This window comes from Hemitrygon akajei, chromosome 28 (genome assembly GCF_048418815.1).
Source record: "Hemitrygon akajei chromosome 28, sHemAka1.3, whole genome shotgun sequence".
NCBI classification, from domain to species: domain Eukaryota; kingdom Metazoa; phylum Chordata; class Chondrichthyes; order Myliobatiformes; family Dasyatidae; genus Hemitrygon; species Hemitrygon akajei.
Genome location: NC_133151.1, coordinates 1,663,784 through 1,678,481, shown reverse-complemented (window position 1 = coordinate 1,678,481; position 14,698 = coordinate 1,663,784). Strand labels below are relative to the sequence as shown.

Below are 14,698 nucleotides of genomic sequence, written 5' to 3'. Positions count from 1 at the left end.
TCCGGGGCCCCTTTACTCGCCGCGCCTGCTCGTTGACGCAAGTATCTGGTCAGCCGATCCCGCGGCAGCAACCCACTGTGCGTCAAAGCAGGCCGGCACGGGCAAGAGGTCGTTGTCCAGGCCGGACATCAGAATGGGGTGGGGGGGACAGTCCTGACCGAGGGTCTCGGCCCGAGGGGTCGATTGTTTATTCATTTCCGTAGACACTGCTGAGTCCCCCCCGGCGATTTGTGCCTGTCGCACAGAATGGAGAAGAAATGTGACTTCCACCGCGGAATGGCTGTTGGTGCCGGATGGGGTGGTGTGAGTATCTCGGAAACTGCTGGGACTTTCACGCACAACAGTCTCTGGAGTCTACAGAGAGCGGGGCGATGAACAAGACACACCCAGTGGGCGGCAGTTCTGTGGGCGAAAACGCCTCGTTAATGAGAGGGGTCGGAGGAGAACGGCCAGACTGGTTCAAGCTGACAGGAAGGTGACGGTAACTCAAGTAACCGCCCGTTACAACAGCGGTGTGTACAGGAGAACGCCTCTGAACGCTCAAAACATCGAACCTTGAAGTGGACGGCCTACGACAGCAGAAGACCATGAACACCACATATGATCTGGCTACTTTATGAGGCACAGGAGGTACCTAATAGAGTGACCACTGAGTCTATGGCAGCAGAACTAGGCCGTGAGTCCCGATGGCCAATTTTTTTTTGCCTCAAACCCATTCTCCCACCTTCTCAGTAACCCTTAGCCCCCCCCCGAGCATTTAAGAACTCATCTCTGCCTTGGGCTCTTCCAGTGACTTGGCTCCTGCAGCGGGCAGGTTCCACAGACGCACCCCCTGGCTGAGGAAACCCCTCGTTCTCGCAGTCCTAAAGAGACGTCGCTGCACTGCGACCATCCAAGGGTGGCGAACCTACGGCACGTGTGCCCAAGTCGGCACGCACGGATTTTTTCCCGTTGGCACGCGGCACGCCGCGCCGCCCCTCGATTCCCGAGGACCCCGCCCATAATAAAAAGACACCAAAGGTTACCCTTACCGCCAAGTGAAGCAGCGAACGATTTGTGTTTTTTTTTTGCAAACCTGAGGGCAGAGAGTGCTCCCACTTTTGGCGCCTGCTAGTCGGTTGTGAGAACACGCGACGTTGGATGCACACCAGTCGTTGGATAGTAGGTGGTTGCAATAACAATAGCTGGCCGGTGACATCTGTTAACTTCCTTCTGGCAGATCACAAGACCAGGTCATGTGACCACTGACGCCGGGCAGACAATCTCCGAAGGGTCTTGATAACGGCTGGGGGTCACCCGTCTTGTAATGACACACTGCCCAGAACAAGGGCAATGGCAGGTCACTTCCGTAGAAAGGTTTGCAAAGAACAATCATTCTCAAAGACCACGATGGCCCACGTCTTGTGACAAGGCACATAATGAACGAACGATCGTTTAATTAAGCATTCTTGGTCAGTTAAATAATCTATTACGGATTTTATGCAAAAATAAGTGAATTGTGTACGTCACGATGCTCCCCTACTATCCCGGGGGTTACCATCGACAGGAAACTGAACTGGTCTAGAAATATAAACACCGTGGAGACCAGAGCAGGTCAAAGGGCTAGGAATCCTGCGGTGTGTCACTCACCTCCTGACTCCCCAAAGCCCGTCCACCATCGACAAGGCTCAGGTCAGAAGTGGAATGGAATACTCGCCCCTCGCCTGGATGAGTGAAGCTCCATCAACAGTCAAGAACTCGACACCATCCAGTACAAGGCAGCTGTCTTGATTGGTACCACCCTCCTCAAGCATCCAATCCCCCCACCATCGACGGACAGTTGCCGCAGTGTGTACTATCTACAAGATGCACTGCGACAGCACACCGACGTTCCTGAGGCAGCCCCTCCCAGACCCTCGACCACCACCGTCTAGAAGGAGATACCTGGAAACACCCCCACTCGGAAATCCCCCTCCGAGTCACTCCCCATCCTGACTCGGAAACATATCGCCGTTCCTTCATTGTCGCTGGGTCAGAATCGTGGAATTGCCTCCCTAACAGCACTGGGGGTGAACCTACACCTCAGGGACTGCAGCGGTTCAAGAGGGCAGCTCATCACCACCTTCTCAAGGGCAACTAGGGATGGGCAATAGATGCTGGCTTGGCTGGAGATGCCCACATCCCGTAAATAAATAATTTTTTAAAAAACGTGACACGTGAACAATTTGTTTAAAGTAAAAGATGAAGTTAGACGTATCTCATGTTTTCCTTTGGATTAGTCTAATATTTGAAAGGACGTATAACAACGGGAGTGGACTGACCTGTTGGAATGGGAGCAGGCAGCTTTGTCGGGAAGAGAAAGTTTCGAAGTTGCGCTGACACTTTCAGTGGTGTAGGTAGCGTTGACGATAGTTACGAAGTCGTAGGTGAGCTGCCTCACCATTTCACGGACCTGGACTCGACGCTGCCCGTGTGTAGGTTGCACGCCACCGCGGCCATCTCTCGCCGAGGGCCGGCCGGCATTCTGCGCCGTCTGCCGGCCTCTCGCTCACTGCTGCCGCTGGAGAAGGCGCCTGCGTACAGCCGCCTCCCGCCCGCTGCTCTTGAGGGAAGCTCCTTGCCCTCGAGTGATCTCTCTCTCTCTCCCTCAACGCTGTCGGCGGACGGATTTTAGATATGGACTCTAGGGTGTGTTCTAGTTCTCTGTTACCACCACATCTGGGCAACTTTTGAATCGGGACGGCCTGCGGATAATGAACGCTGAGCTGAACCCATGTGCCTTTTGATTTTGTGGCTTTCCTGTTGCTGTTTGTGCGTTTTTTTCAGCGCGTGGGGGGGAGAGGGGGTTCTGACGCCTGATATTGCTCTCTGAACGGATGACACGGACCCTCATTGCTCCATGGCTATCTGGAGAAGACGGGTTTCAGAGTTGTGTGCCGAATTGGCACTTTGGTAACAAATGCACCTTCAACCTTTGTCCATATAAATTTCCCCCCTGGGCGTTCCCGTTCCTGACCACTCCCCAGAGGCATACCAGTCGCTTGCCTAGTTACAGGAATCTGTTTCTTAATGCGGCCACGTAACGAGAGGGGAGTTGGTGTGAGGAGAGAGAGAGAGAGAGAGAGAGAGAGAGAGAGAGAGAGAGAGAGAGAGAGAGAGAGAGAGAGAGAGGGAACCTTGGCACTGCCCCAGGGCAAATAGGGAGGAGGGGCTCCTACGGTGGAGGACACAGCCCGGTTCATCACAGGAAAAGCTCCTCCCCAGCAGGGAGCGCCTCCGCTAGGAGCACGGCCTCAAGAAAGCTACGTCCGTCGTCAAAGGGCCCACCCCACCATCCAGGCCGCGTTCCCCTCTCACCGCGGCCACCAGGCAGGAGGTACAGGAGCCTCAGGCCCCGCACCACCAGGTTCAGGAGCAGTTTTCACCCCTCAACCATCAGGAAGGAGGTACAGGAGCCTCAGGACTCACACCACCAGGTTCAGGAGCAGTTTTCACCCCTCAACCATCAGGAAGGAGGTACAGGAGCCTCAGGCCCCGCACCACCAGGTTCAGGAACAGTTATCACCCCTCAGCCGTCAGGCTCCTGAACCAGCGTGGATAACTTCACCCACCTCAACCCTGAACTGATCCCACGACCCATGGACTCACTTTCAAGGGCTCTCCAACTTATGTGATGAATATTATTTATTACTCTTTATTATTATTATTATTATTATTATTATTATTATTATTAATTATTTTTGGTTTTACGCAGTTCGTCGTTCGCACATTCGTCCTTTGTCTTTGTTTGTCATTCATTCTATCGTCCTTCTTATGAACGAATCTCAGAGTACTTTGATAATAAATTTACTCTGAACTCTGAACTCTGAACTTCGAGGTGGTGGGGAGGGGAGGGAACAGAACTGATGGAATTGCTCTGCCGGGAGCTGGCATTGACCGGACTGGCCGAATGGCCTCCTGTGTGGCTGAGCCAATGGGGGGTGGGGAGGAGGGTGCGGATGAAAATGATTGGTGGGCGAGAGAGCGGGAAAGGGTGTTGTCCACTCCACAGCGGTGTGGCGGTCAGCGCCCCGCCGGAGGCTCGGAGTTCAATTCCGGGGCCCTACGCAAGGAGCCTCTGTCCGCCCTCCCCGGGGAATGTCCTCACGCAGCCCAAAGACGTACCGGGCAGGGTAATCGGTCACTGTAAATCGTCCGGCGATCGGGTTGGGATTAAATCGGGGTCGCACCGCGTCACGAAGTAAGATTAAGTAAGGAATCGGTCCCGACTGCACGGGGATCGGGGGGAGCGGACAGACTTCTGACTTTGGCCGGCTTTGTTAAGCAAGCGCCCGGGCTCTGGTGAGCGGGTGAGCAGGGTTGGCGGGGAGGGAAGGGGAAGGTTTCTCTCAGCTGGTTCACTGGCCGGGACTGACGCTGGGACACCCGCCTTTGCCTACAGTGCAGTAACCCGCTGCCGGGCCTGACCAAGGAGGAGGACTGCTGCGGGAGCGTCGGAGCCTCGTGGGGCTTCAACAACTGCAACAAGTGTCGGCACCAGCACTGTGAGTAGGCCGGGGCCGGGGCCAGGGGTGGGGTCTGGGGCCGGTAAAGCACCGGGGCCGGGGCCGGGGCCTGGGGTGGGGTCTGGGGCCGGGGTCTGGGGCCTGGGGCGGGGCCTGGGGCCTGGGGCGGGGCCTGGGGCCTGGGGCGGGGCCTGGGGCCTGGGGCTTGGGGCCTGGGGCGGGGCCTGGTGCGGGGTGGCTGATCGAACTCCCGCTCACGGACTGCCCGTCCCCCCCACCCAGGGCAGGGGCTTCGCGGCGTCCACCAGACTCGAAAACCACTCACCCCCACCCCCACCCCACGCCTCCGCCCGTTAACCCACCCCACCGTCGCCCAGCGTCTCCGGACACACGCGCAGTCAGCCCACGCGCAATATATAACGGGTTGTCTGGCGCACTGCGCTCAGGTCGTTGCTCTTCTGTCCACGTTCTCTCATCGTGTTCTTTACGCTTACGGCTCCTTTTCTTAAATGCTGCGGCTGACCCGGGGTCACAACCATTTCGGTCTCCGCCACGCTCGTTTCTCTCAGAGTGCCGTCGTGAAGTTTGGGTGTGTGTCAGTGTTATATTTGTGGGTATAAGACCATAAGATGCAGGAGCAGAATGAGGCCATTTGGCCCATCGAGTCTGCTCCCCCATCTCATCATAGCCTATCCATTTTCCCTCCCAGCCCCGATCTCCTGCCCTCTCCCCCGGACCAATCAAGAAGCTATCAACCCCTGCCTTAAATACACCCAGTGACTTGGCCTCCAAGTTGCCTGTGGCAACGAATTCCACAGATTCACTACGGCTATGTCAGGGCGCTGGAGCAGGGACCCGATTACTGGGCACACGTTGTGACGTTTACTGAGTAACAAATCCCCAGGTGCAAGCAAAGTGGGCCTCAGAGTTCAGGCCGGGATTAAAACATCCCGAGAAATCCAAAAACCGGAATCAGGAAACAGGCGGGGTCAAAAACCAGAACGGTCAAGGTAAGCAGGCGAAATCAGGGTCAGCAAACAGGCAGGGTCGATACCCAGAGTTCAGGTACAAAGGCTCAGGAAAGCCCACTGGCACAATCAGGGGAAAACACAGGACTGAAGCACACTACGCAATATACGGAGAGGCAGATGATAGGTGGAGCACACTGAGACACGTGTAGCAGCAATACAGGTGATAATGGGAAACCGGTGAGAGACGGAGCACTCAGTGATACAGGGGCCGGAGTCGAGCAGGAGCACACGGCAATACAAAACCACAGACTGACGGCTCGGGGGAAACACACAAAAAGACCGAGTTCAACTGGAGGTACTGACAGGCGAGGAAGCTGCAGAGAGTTCTAAACTCAGAACTCAGTCAGATCCATCACGGACACCGGCCTCCGTCATATCCAGGACATCTTTGAGGAGGGGTGCCTCAAAAAGGGGGCGGTTTTTCCTGAAGGACCCCCCACCTCCCAGGACATGCCCCCTTCTCATTGCTACCATCAGGGAGGAGGTACAGGAGCCTCAACGATTCAGCTTCTTCCCCTCTGCCGTCCGATTTCTGATTGGACGTTGAGCCCATGACCACTACCTCACTACTTTGAACTACCTCACTAATTGAACTATTTTATATATTTACAGTAATTCACGGTCTTTTTCTCTACATTAAGTACGCATCATACTGCTGCCGCAAAGTTCACAAATCTCGCGACATACGCCGGCGATGTTAAGGCTGATTCCGAAACTGCAGCGAGGAACGTGGGCTATATCGCCGTGTCGCAGTCGAGCGCGAAGGTCTAACAGCGCGCCACGGCGAGGAATGCGGGCTGCATCAGGAAAAGCTATGGCTAGAAAATTCCTTGACGCTTTCCCAGTTTTTTGAAATTCCCAGGCGCTCGGCCAAGAACAATAATCAGGCAGATTCAACGAATTCCTGCTGTATTGTTCGCGGAATCAGAGAGGAAAGCGTGGAGACAGCGAGGAGAGGGAGTCCAGAATAAACACCGCACTCTCCCCAGCCTCGGTTGTCCGAGCCCTCCGGAGAAGCGAGGGTCGGAGACCCTCGGGCCTGGTGCTGGGATGTTTGGGGATTCGAGCAGAGAGGATGACATGGGTCCCGGGATAACGTTATTTTGAGGAAAGGCTGGAGTTGGTTCCCCTACCAGCACCGTATTCCCCGCTCCTTCAATGCGTGACCTCTACGAGGTCAGCACGGGGGCCCGAGAGGCCGGGTTAAAGTGGGGGCCGCAGCCTCAAAGTGGCGGGGTGCCTCTCTCTCGGAGCTGGGACCGAAAAGCTCCCGAGCAGACGCTGGGAAGAGAATTAATGTGTAGCTTTTCAAACAGGGTGCAGCGGAATGTGGAAGGAAGGCCAAGCGGTCGGTCGGATTGAGTTCGTTGCTAAGGGAGGTTGGAGAGAGAGAGGGGGGGGAGGGTGTGGTGTAGGGGGAGAGGAGGGGTGAGAAAGAGGGGCAGTGAAGGGTGGGAGGGAGATAGACAGACAGAGAGAGGGGGTGGAGGGGGAGAGAGATGGGAAAAGGAGGGGCAGAGGGGGAGAGAGAGAGGGGAGAGAGGGAGAGAGAGGGAGAGAGGGGGAGGGAGAGAGAGGGGAGAGAGAGAGGGGGGAGAGCGAGAGAGGGAGAGGGGGAGAGCGAGAGAGAGGGAGAGAGGGGAGAGCGAGAGAGGGAGAGAGAGAGAGGGAGGGAGAGAGAGGGAGGGAGAGAGGGGAGAGCGAGAGAGGGAGGGAGAGAGAGAGGGAGGGGAGAGAGAGGGAGAGAGAGGGAGGGGGAGAGGGAGGGAGAGAGAGAGGGGAGAGAGGGAGAGAGGGGGATATAGGGAGTGAGAGAGAGAGGGGAGAGAGAGGGGGAGAGAGAGGGAGAGAGGGGGATATAGGGAGTGAGAGTGAGAGCGAAAGTGTGGGAGAGAGAGAGGGAGGGAGAGAGAGAGGGGAGAGAGGGAGTGAGAGTGAGAGTGAAAGTGGGGGAGAGAGACAGGAGTGTGATAGAGACAGGACTCATCACATTCTCCGATTCCTTCAGTGCGTCTGCATCACGTCCTCAGTTCTACGAGTGAGCTTGCTGGCGTTGCAAGGCAGGGCATTACATTTCGACCCTGGGCGCAGTGACGGCGTTAGGCTGAGATGGGCTTTTGAAGGCAGCCACCCCCTTGTAGGGCGCAGAGGTGCTGGTGGGCTAGTAGACGAGGCCTGGCCCGGGTCTCCCAGGATCAATCCACTGACGATGAAATGGCTCCTGCCCTCCGCTCTGTCCTGTCCCACCTGGAAAATGGGGTCTGCTGCCTGTAGACTTCAGCTGGACGCTTAACGCCACCGTAGCCCGGAAACTAGTGAGGGAACTGTCCTCCTCGCTGTGCCTCAGCGCCTCCCTCGGGCGACTGGACACCGGACCTGGCAACCGTAAGGCCGCAGTCAGTCCCTGGGGGCAGCAGTCCCTCTCGTCCCGTTACGCCGATCCCTGACGCATGGCGGGACCCAGCTCTAGGCACGTCCCCGAGCTTGCGGATGACACAGATGACCTCAGCATATTTAACCCTCGCCCAATCACGGGGCCGTTTACAGTGACCAATTAACCTACCAACCGGTACGTCTCTGGACTGCGGGAGGAAACCCAGGCGGTCACGGGGAGAACGTACAGACTCCTCACAGGCGGCGCAGGAATTGACGATGCGCAAAGCTGGAATGATGTCATGCCAACCGCTAAGCCACGGTATTTTCCCAATTATCCCCCCCCCCCGTTTGTTCTAACAAGGGGAAGTTCCAAATCCTTGTCCAGTCCCCAAGCCTACATCATGCTTATTAAAGTTTGTTTTTCTATTTTTTTTCTCTCTGCTCTGCTCAGACCGCCAGAAATTCTCCGAACATCAATAGGAAATCAGGCCGGTAGGCCGCAGCTGGCAGGGAGGTCGAGTCTCCTCGGCCTCCAGGGTGAGGAGGAGGGCGGATACGGGGAGAGGTGGCAGGCTGGTCCCGCAGTCTCCGAAGGGCGAGGGGTTCTTCCCCCTCCCCGGGGCTGGAGCTGGCTCTGCACTGGACTTGGCAGAAGGCGCGTAGGGTGGCCGGTGGGGCTCGTAGCCGAGCTGAATTCCTCAGCTAACGAGTCATAGCTCAGCCTGATGACTCGATAAAGGTGCTGGAAGTAATCAAGGTTTATAAAAGGAAAGAGATGACAGAAGCCAACAGACTATTATTCTAAGACACTCCCTCTCTCTCTCTGACTCAGGAGTGGGAACGGGTTTATAATCAATCCTTAGGCCGTAGGCAGGATGTCCCAGAGGGCCAGACTTGTGCTGGCCGGAGGTGTAGTGGTATCAGAACCAGATTTTGAAGCGAGGGGTCCCGGTTCGAATCTGGCTGGCCCCTGGCATGGGTGGCCAGCAACTCGGCCTTGTGAAAAGACAGGCAAATGCTAAAGAAATGGCCAGGCTGCTGCCCGTTGCCCCACTAGGTGCGGATAGGAACGACAGTGAGATGGAACGAGGACCTGGGATTGGGACGAGAATGGACCGTGAGATCCCACAGACTGATTTTGTGTTGGCGAGCTTCTCATAACCTGGGGCTCCCTCCTCACTGCCCCTCCCTCAGTGTGACACTCCCTCCACACTGTCCCTCCTAATCACCCCTCCCACAGTGTGACGCTCCCTCCTCACCCGCCCTCCCACAGTGTGACCCTCCCTCCTCACCAGCCCTCCCACAGTGTGGCGCTCCCTCCTCACCGCCCCTCCCACAGTGTGACGCTCCCTCCTCACCGCCCCTCCCTCAGTGTGACACTCCCTCCACACTGTCCCTTCCTAATCACCCCTCCCACAGTGTGACGCTCCCTCCTCACCGCCCTCCCACAGTGTGACGCTCCCTCCTCACTGCCCCTCCCACAGTGTGACCCTCCCTCCTCACCAGCCCTCCCACAGTGTGACGCTCCCTCCACACTGTCCCCCCTCAGTGTGACCCTCCCTCCTCACTGCCCCTCCCACAGTGTGACCCTCCCTCCTCACTGCCCCTCCCACAGTGTGACCCTCCCTCCTCACCAGCCCTCCCACAGTGTGACCCTCCCTCCTCACCAGCCCTCCCCACAGTGTGGCGCTCCCCCCTCACCAGCCCTCCCACAGTGTGACGCTCCCTCCACACTGTCCCTCCCTCAGTGTGACCCTCCCTCCTCACTGCCCCTCCCACAGTGTGACCCTCCCTCCTCACTGCCCCTCCCACAGTGTGGCGCTCCCTCCACACTGTCCCTCCCTCAGTGTGACCCTCCCTCCTCACTGCCCCTCCCACAGTGTGACGCTCCCTCCTCACTGCCCCTCCCACAGTGTGACCCTCCCTCCTCACCGCCCTCCCACAGTGTGGCGCTCCCTCCACACTGTCCCTCCTAATCACCCCCTCCCACAGTGTGACGCTCCCTCCTCACCGCCCCTCCCACAGTGTGACCCTCCCTCCTCACCAGCCCTCCCACAGTGTGGCGCTCCTCCTCACCGCCCCTCCCACAATGTGACCCTCCCTCCTCACCAGCCCTCCCACAGTGTGACGCTCCCTGCACACTGTCCCTCCTAATCACCCCTCCCACAGTGTGACACTCCCTCCTCACCGCCCCTCCCACAGTGTGACACTCCCTCCTCACTGCCCCTCCCACAGTGTGACACTCCCTCCTCACCGCGCCCCTCAGTGTGACACACCTTCCTCACCGCCCCTCCCACAGTGTGACACTCCCTCCTCACCGCGCCCCTCAGTGTGACACACCTTCCTCACCGCCCCTCCCACAGTGTGACACTCCCTCCTCACCGCGCCCCTCAGTGTGACACACCTTCCTCACCGCCCCTCCCACAGTGTGAAGCTCCCTACTCACCTCCCCTCCCTCAGAGTGACGCTCCCTCCTCACTGCCCCTCCCTCAGTGTGACCCTCCCAGTGAGAGTGGGCCGGGAATACTTGCCCCTGCCTGGCCCTGTAGCGAAGTACGCCACAACAAGGGGAAGGCGGGGAACGTTGTGAGCTGGGACTTTATGGGCCATCGGGGCCGCTCTGTCAAAAGCATGAAAATACCATTAAGCTCCAGCCAGTAGCTGGGAAAACAGATGTGAAACATTCAGAGCTGGGAAACAGGAGAGGAGCACAGCTGGGGCCCAGCGTGAGTGGGTGTGGGCCCGAGTTCCTGGACCGAGGCCATTCCGAAAGCGCAGGCCCGGCCTGCTGCGTCCTGCTCTTCCCGGCAGTAACATCCCAAAGCCTCTCTGGCCGCGGACAATATTTTCTTTGTCGCGTGTGGGGCTTTGACTCGCAGCTCTAGGGCTGTGCTTGCTGAATGGAGCCCTGTGTCCTCCTGCCACTTACGGTAAAGCTGTCAGTGGCAAATCGGAAACCCCCCGAACACCCTCCCGCCCCACAAGACCTTTGTTCGGTTCCCCTCGCGGGGACCCCACCGGCATTTGTTTGCCGTTCCTGGAGGGAGCCAGGGACTCTCCGCCGGCCGGGGTTTTGGCAAACCGAGGGAGTTGTTTACCTCGGCCTCCTGCCGAGTTTTGGGCCAATGTTAATCCCCTGGGCGACATCAGCAGGTCAGGCAGGCGTTCAGATCTCCCCTGGCGCCGCGGGCCGCGGAGAGTTTCAGGAAGGCCCCGAACTGGACGGGAGAGGTGCTGCGCCAATGCACCCCTCCCCTCGCTGGCCTCAACGCCACGGCGACGGAGGGACGTCACTCTAAATCCTACAGAGCTGGGGACAGGGTGATGCCGGGTCAGTGCCCACCCCCCCCCCCACGGTTTTGGGATGGTTAGCGGTTCGTTAGAAATTCAAAGCGACGGTCTAATGCCAAAGCCTTTTGAAGCCATTGGTCAAAGAGTCAAAGTTTCTAAGATTCTAACTACATTCATTATACAAGCCCTAAAATTCGTCTTCCTCGCAGACAGCCACCAACTGCCGTGGACCCCGTTCAAAGAGAAAAAATCAAACCCCCAACGCGTTTAAAAAAAAAAGGACAAACCGCGCAAAAGGCAGAAGCAAAATGGCGGGAAACACAGAATATAAAATCAAACCACAAAGTCATCGAGACCGTCCAGGAATGCCCAGTTTCCAGCTCAGTTCAGTTCGATTTAGCGTTTGTTGACTGTAGGCCGCTCCCCGATCAAATCGCACAGAGTGAATTTAGCCTTTTCTCCTCGGAGCGACGGAGGAGGAGAGGTGACCTGATAGAGGCGTGTAAGATGATGAGAGGCATCGATCGTGTGGATAGACAGAGGCTTTTTGAAATGGCTAACAAGAGGGGGCACAGGTTTAAGGGGCTTGGAAGCAAGGGGGATGTCAGGGGTAAGTTTTTCACCCAGAGAATAGGGCACAGCTTCAGAATACGAGTATGCCCCTCTGGAAAGGAGATCAGGAGGAATTTCTGTAGCCAGAGGGTGGTGAATCTGTGGAATTCATTGCCACAGACGGCTGTGAAGGCCGAGTCGCTGGGTCGATTTGAAGCGGAAGGCCGAGAGGATTTTGATTAGTCAGGGCGTCTAGGGTTATGCGGAGAAGGCAGGAGAATGGGGGTCGAGAGGTGAAGGGTGAAACGCCAGAGCAGGCTCAATAGGCCGGGCAGGCCGAACTCCGCTCCATGTCTTACAGCCTTGCAGTCGAACACTATCGCGGAGCGAGCGGGTCAGAATCTGCAGGGTGGGTGGAAGGGAAGAGGTGGGGTGGATTAGATGGACCCATGGGGACGCGGCGAGATGGCGGGAAGAACAGGCAGCTCCCCGCGAGCTTTCTGCGACCTCCTCTCCCCCCGCAGCCTTTCGAGGGCTCGGAGCCCCTCCAGTTCTGGCCTCCTGGCTCCCATTTCGAGCACTCTGCCTGCGCCCGGGACTCTGGAACTCCTCAATGCTGGAGGAACCCAGAAGGCCAGGCAGCATCTCTGGAAAAGAGTAGGCGGTCGGCGTTTCCAGTCCTGACGAAGGGGTTCGGCCCGAAGTGAGGACCGTTTACTCTTTCCCACACTCGCTGCCTGGCCTGCTGAGTTCTTCCACATTTCCTCTGTGTGTGTGTGTGTATTGCTCTGGATATCCAGCGCCCGCCGACTTTTCTCCAGTTTGTCATTCCTTCCCTAACCAGCAGCGTGGCGCCAGCGACCCGGGTTCAATTCCCACCGCTGCCCACGAGGAGTTTGCACGCTCTCCCCGTGACCGCGTGGGTTTCTTCCGGGTGCCCCGGTTTCCTCCCACAGTCCAAAGACGTACAAGTCAGTCCGGGTCAATCGATCACATGGGTGTAATCAGCCGCACAGGCTCGTTGGGCCTGTAGGCCCTGTAACCGAGCTGTGGCTCTCTAAATAATTTTTTAAAATAAATTCCCACCAATCCTGGTGTGCTCACAGTACGGATGAGCTTTCTAATCCTCAGAGCGTAGAAGGCTGTGATCGAAGAGCAGGTAAATGGGATTAGTATAGGAGGGGACGATGGTGAGCGTCAGAGCTGAGGGCCGAGGGGCCTGTTGCTATGGCATCTGACCTCACACTCAATGGCCACTCTACTAGGTGCACCTGCTTGTTGAAGAGAAGGTGATGGGCACGCGAATCGCCGGTGTTGAGAGCAATATTGCCCACTGCCCACTGCCCCCACTGGCGTTTCGGGCAGCAGCGAAGGTCCTCCATCTCTGGCGGTGTTCGGGGCCTCCTCGTGTGTCAGGGACGCGAGTCCCGGGCGGGGACTCAGGAATACCGTCGCGCTCAGATGCGGGGGGGGGGGTTTCTTCCGTCGCAGTTTCCGTGACGATTTTCTTTTACCAGCCCCCCCCCCCCCCGAACCTCAGTCTGGCCTCTGCCCTTTGACCTGTTTGGGCGACCCTCCTCAGGAGCCAGGCCCGACACGGCTCCCCGGGTCGTCGAGGCAGCCTCCGAACCCAACAGCAGGGCCTCCTGGAGGGTAAGTTCTCCGCTGGGATCTGCACCCCCCCCCCCTCCATCAAATGTCAGCAACCCTGTTCCGCCTCCCCCCACAGACCTGACCGACCCGAAGACTGGCTTCGGCACCGGCGTGGAGTGCCCCCAGGGCTACAAGCGGCTGAACGCCACCCACTGCCAAGGTAAGTGGCCCGGCGGTCCTGATGCCAGCGCGCCGCGGGTCTCCCTCCAAAAGCGCCCGCCCGGGTCCTGACCCCTGCGTCCAGTCCTCCTCCCTCGTCCAACAGCGGGCAGGGTATGCCGGGGGAGCTCGGCGTGCCGGGCAGCATCTGTGGAAAAGAGTCGACAGTCCGCGTTCCGGCCCCGACGAAGGTTCTCGGCCCGGAACGTCAACTCTACTCCTGGCCCACCGAGTTCCTCCAGCGTCCTGCATGTGTCCCAGCGACTGCAGACCTCCTCTCGTCTGTGAGCAGGCAGAGTGCGACGGGCTCTAACCGAGGCAGGCCATTCAGCCCCTTGACTCTGCCGTACCATTTGGCACGATCGCGATCAAGATCCCGCTCTCTTGCCTCAACTGCGTCCGTCTCAATTGCTCTGTCGATGCGGGTCCTCAATCCATGTGTATCCACGGTGGATCACGGGACACAAACCCAGAAGGGTCCCAGAGGGGGAAAGAAACATCAGGCATACACTCAAGGGTTTCTGCAGTCCTCTGGTCCTAGACTCCCCACCACAGGAAACATCCTCTCCCCATCCACTCTATCTGTGGTCCCTCTGGTCCTAGACTCCCCCACTATAGGAAACATCCTCTCCACATCCACTCTATCTGTGTCCTCTGGTCCTAGACTCCCCCACTATAGGAAAATCCTCTCCACATCCACTCTATCTGTGTCCTCTGGTCCTAGACTTCCCCACTATAGGAAACATCCTCTCCACATCCACTCTATCTGTGCCCTCTGGTCCTAGACTCCCCCACTATAGGAAACATCCCCTCCACATCCACAATGTCTGTGTCCTCTGGTCCTAGACTCCCCCACTATAGGAAACATCCTCTCCACATCCACTCTATCTGTGTCCTCTGGTCCTAGACTCCCCCACTATAGGAAACATCCTCTCCACATCCACTCTATCTGTGCCCTCTGGTCCTAGACTCCCCCACTATAGGAAACATCCCCTCCACATCCACAATGTCTGTGTCCTCTGGTCCTAGACTCCCCCACTATAGGAAACATCCCCTCCACACCACTCTATCTGTGTCCTCTGGTCCTAGACTCCCCCACTATAGGAAAATCCTCTCCACATCCACTCTATCTGTGTCCTCTGGTCCTAGACT

The 14,698-nt window shown here is 57.7% G+C and overlaps 1 protein-coding gene across 1 annotated transcript in view; it reads left to right on the top strand.

Annotated features, from left to right (window-relative positions):
- Positions 1-14,088, top strand: part of LOC140717461 (latent-transforming growth factor beta-binding protein 3-like) — a 315,264-nt gene extending 301,176 nt beyond the window's left edge. Inside the window, exons 4-5 of the mRNA XM_073031043.1 lie at positions 4,421-4,523; positions 13,464-14,088. Of these exons, the coding sequence (XP_072887144.1) occupies positions 4,421-4,523; positions 13,464-13,618 (258 nt within the window). The 3' untranslated portion in view covers positions 13,619-14,088. The remainder of the gene's footprint in view (positions 1-4,420; positions 4,524-13,463) is intronic.
- The last annotated feature ends 610 nt before the right edge of the window (positions 14,089-14,698 follow it).